The sequence below is a fragment of the Eurytemora carolleeae genome, unplaced genomic scaffold (genome assembly GCF_000591075.1).
Source record: "Eurytemora carolleeae unplaced genomic scaffold, Eaff_2.0 scaffold2685, whole genome shotgun sequence".
NCBI lineage: Eukaryota > Metazoa > Arthropoda > Copepoda > Calanoida > Temoridae > Eurytemora > Eurytemora carolleeae.
In genome coordinates this window covers 1-4,214 of record NW_019398569.1, presented here as the reverse complement: position 1 = coordinate 4,214, position 4,214 = coordinate 1, and the positions used below count along the sequence as shown (strand labels likewise).

The 4,214-nt window shown below is 34.3% G+C and overlaps 1 protein-coding gene across 1 annotated transcript; it reads left to right on the top strand.

Annotated features, from left to right (window-relative positions):
* Window positions 1-698: 698 nt before the first annotated feature.
* On the top strand, window positions 699-2,686 carry LOC111717503 (uncharacterized). Its single transcript, XM_023492998.1, has 3 exons — window positions 699-1,441; window positions 1,559-1,910; window positions 2,074-2,686. Exons 1-2 carry the CDS (start codon window positions 791-793, stop codon window positions 1,712-1,714), a joined length of 807 nt encoding a protein of 268 aa, XP_023348766.1. The 5' UTR covers window positions 699-790; the 3' UTR covers window positions 1,715-1,910; window positions 2,074-2,686.
* The last annotated feature ends 1,528 nt before the right edge of the window (window positions 2,687-4,214 follow it).

Below are 4,214 nucleotides of genomic sequence, written 5' to 3'. Positions count from 1 at the left end.
TAAATAAGTGTTAAACAAAACAGAACCTTTGATAGCGACGTTTAGCACTTAGATTAACACGTCCCTAAATTTCACAAATTCACCAAAACGCGTTGAACAAGTATATCTACGCTGAGGTGAGATGACTAATAGATTGTTGATAAACCGCGAAAATGAACCCCAACCCAGGTCCTTTAAATTTGACAACACCCATACCGTGACTGGATACAGGCTCTGTTTTAGGGCGGCGAAACAGACAACGTATATTGAATCTCCGGATTTATACACTCAGACGGAACGATACAGGATTACTCTTTCATGCTCTTCATCAGGGGCGGTGAGATTGAGGCAAAAAATGTTCCCAATTTTATAAATCGTATGCGTTTTTCAATTTCAAGCTTTTTTTATTTAATGAAAATCTTGACTTTCTTTTCTTCAGTTTAATTTTAAAATCAACGACAACAAGTAAATGTTATTGTTAACGATAAATTTAGAATTAGAAATTTGTAAGAAACTAGACTTAAGTTATAATATTGTTCATATCTAGTAATGTTCCTTAATCAATACTCATTTATCAAAATTGTAATATTGTTCCTAATTTTCATGCATTTAAGTATAACTAGTAATTTCTTTTTGTTTTTGAATTGCTCATGTTCCTTGTTCCTGTTCCAAATACTGTGTCCGACCCACCTTAAATCCTTGTCCTAATCCATAAATTTTTCTCTGAATGAAATTTGATAAAATTCATAAACTTTAGAAGAAAAATCCGCAAATATTCCAGAAAAAATTCTCAAACTTTAGTACTTTGAATATGTTTCAAGCAGCAAAGTATTACAATGCTCGTGCAGGATCCGTGCGCCTTATTGATCAGAATAACTATACTTACACCAAGGAGAAGGAAATCGGAGCAAAAACATACTGGACTTGTTCAAAGTACAGGGATAAGGCAATACAATGTAAGGCTCGAGCTGTTACAAACAATGAGGAGAATGTGATCATTACACTAACTGGAACGCATACCAATCATGGATCTGAATTAATGACAATTAAGACCAAATTGATTGTTAATGAAGCAGTAAGCCGTAGTGCTGAGAACCCCAATGTTGGCCCTAGAAGATACCTTGGAGAAATTCAAAATAAAGTTGATGAAACCAATGCAAACATTGCGTATGCTTTGCCAAGCCTTCAAGCTACTAAGCAAGCAATTGTTCGTGCAAGGAAGAAGAACAATCCCACTCCAAAGACACCCAACACCTTGGATGAAGTACTGGAACTATTTCCTAAGGATTTGAAGTTTACCTCTGATCAGGGACTATTTCTTCGATTTGGAGGCTGGATTAGTGAAGAGGAGCAAACTTTGGGTTTGATTTTTTTCTCAGAGAATGGGCTTATGATGATGAACAACTCTAAAACCTGGTTTGCAGATGGCACCTTCAAGACAGCGCCATCTCTTTTCGCTCAGGTAAAACAAATTAATAACTTAGAGATGCTTATTGCTCCTTTAGGATCACAGCATTCAGACCAAATTTTTCTTTCCATAGCCACAATGATACTTTTATGACAACTGTTGTTTTTACAGGTGTACGTGATATTTTGTCTATGCCAAGATAAGAGAATATTGCCTGCAGCCTATGCCTGCCTTACAAACAAGAATACTGTTTCATACGAGAAACTTCTTTTAACAATTAAGAGCGCAATGACAGAACCAATACTATTGGAGAGCTTTAGAAATTGACTTTGAAAACGGTATGAAGAAAGCTTTGAAAAATGTTTTTCCGGGAGTGCAAGTTAGTTGATGTTTTTTTCACTTCAAAAAAGCCATTTGGACCAATGTTCAAAATCTAGGACTGACGTCACATTTCAATCAAGATGTAAACTTCCAACTATGGTTGAATATGATATACGGCTTAGCTTACCTGCCAGTTTCTGAGGTATTTATAATATTTCCATCAGCTTTTTTCACATAAGATATAATTAGAAAATATTTAATAACAAAACATATAATTACATAAGATATACGTACAAAATATATAAGTTTATATATATATATATATTGTGATTTTTCACTTGCATTTATCATTTTTACCTTTCTAGATTGCTGATTATTACGAGGAAGGAGTATTAAAGTTTACAGAGTCAATGACTGAGGATGAGTCTTGGGGAGAATATGAGGACGAGATAAATGAATTCATACACTATCTAGAGAAGACCTGGATTGGCCGAATATTGGGACGAAGTAATGCCAGACAATCACCCATGTTTAAGTATGAAATGTGGTCTATACATGTAGATATTTTGGATGGTTCCAAGTTTACATCTAATTCTGTTGAAGCATGGAACAATGCATGGAATTCCTCATTGGAAAAAAATGCATCAGTATGGAAAGTTGTCCAAGGGTTCCGTCGAGAGGATGGTATTGTCAAGGGTAAGCTCAGGGACATTATGTTTGGTAACCTACCCTCAGAGGATGCCAGAAGCAGAGCTGGAGGAAGGAAATCTAGAGATTCTCAAGTGCAAACCTTTCTTGGTCACTTGGACAATAATAATAGATTTGAGAACCTAAAACGTTTAGCCGGGTTCCTACTTGGCAATGTTCCAGTTCTATAGATGTAGCTTATGTATAAACTTATCTGTGTATAATCTTTATGTAATTGGTACATTAGTAATTGTATAATTAGATTAAATATATATATTGTTTATTTTTTTATTTTCAGGAGTTTGTCTCGTCAGGAGTTTGTCTCGTCAGGAGTTTGTCTCGTCAGGAGTTTGTCTTTCAGGAGTTTGTCTTTTCAGGAGTTTGTCTTTCCGGAGTTTGTCTTTCAGGAGTTTGTCTTTCAGGAGTTTGTCTTTCAGGAGTTTGTCACGGCGCCCCTCACTTAAATCCTGTATCCGTCCCTGCTCTTCATGCACCAAGAAAGAAAAATTAGTAATTAACCATAGAGCAGTAAGCTGTTTTAGCTTAAAGAGACTAGTAAGCATAATTTCAAGTGCCCCGCAATACGAAGATGGCAATGCTGGATTTACAACGGTGCCTTAAAGGCTTTGTCTGATCAAGTACGGAAAGTATATATCAATGTTTGTAATTTTGAATAGTTAAATTAATTATTGCGTTTTGTCTACTAAAGTTACTCACGCATTGCTACTGCAGGGAAAGCAAGTGAATTATTAGAAACAACCACATTATACCCCGGATAAAAGGACAAAATCTTTGCATACCATCTTTGCATGGAGGGTCACTTTAAATTACTCCGATAAAAATTAAAAAATTACTTACATGTTAAATTGCTAGTGATAAATCTAAAACCAATCTTCAGACCATTATTATCTATTTAAGTCTGAAACAAAACAATCCAGTATTATTTAGAGGATTACACCCCTCCGCAACCCAATTAACAATATAAATACATAAATATTGCATAAATTATTGAACCTGTACAATAACGTAACATCTCAATTCCCCCAAAACAATAATGTAAACAAACAGAAACTTTAACTGCAATTGTAAACATAGATCCAACACTGGAATTAATCAATATCGTAGGCTTTATGTGTTTTAATTGTTAAAAATTAAAAATCCTTCAAAAAACTGGAGTCTATAACACAGAAAGCTAAATCATTCAGATCGATTAAAAAATGTAGATCAGTATGTAAAACATCCACAGAAACTGTATAGAAATATAAAATTCAGCATTTTCTTCGATGATTTTGACATTAAATAAAATTACATGCGGCCGCAAAATCACCGATTACATTATTAACATTTAATAAAAATAAACAATTAATTGCATCAAAATATATATAAAATAAATAGTAAATATAAGCAAAATAGTTCAGTGGGAATATTTGTGGATAAAATTGGTTGTAGGATATTTTATCAATTTTAGATTACAATAATAAATAGAAAATATAAATTAAAAATATGCTAGTTTGCTCCCGACACGATAAATTATCAAGGATTGCATTAGTCGGAGCAAATCAATGGTATTCAAATCCCATTAAAAAAATTAAAGACATGAATGCTGTAGCTGCTATAAAAAGATCATATGTTAACATGCCGGCTTTCATTTTGACTGCAGCACTAGCGGTTCGACTGATCTGCTTGGTCCCTCAAGTCGAAAACTAATCGAAGTCGTTGTGAGCAGACGGATGTGGAGGTGTAAGTGAGATCGTCGGCCTAAATTAACCAATTATTTTGAGTCAATTTTTAGGTTGTGGGGGCTGGATAGCACAGAGCT

What these genes read in the sequence shown, in the direction of transcription:
- LOC111717503 (XM_023492998.1), top strand. Translation starts at nt 791, where the DNA reads ATGTTTCAAGCAGCAAAGTATTACAATGCTCGTGCAGGATCCGTGCGC. An exon ending in CGCCATCTCTTTTCGCTCAG is followed by an intron (nt 1,442 to 1,558) that starts GTAAAACAAATT and finishes TTGTTTTTACAG; the next exon opens with GTGTACGTGATATTTTGTCT.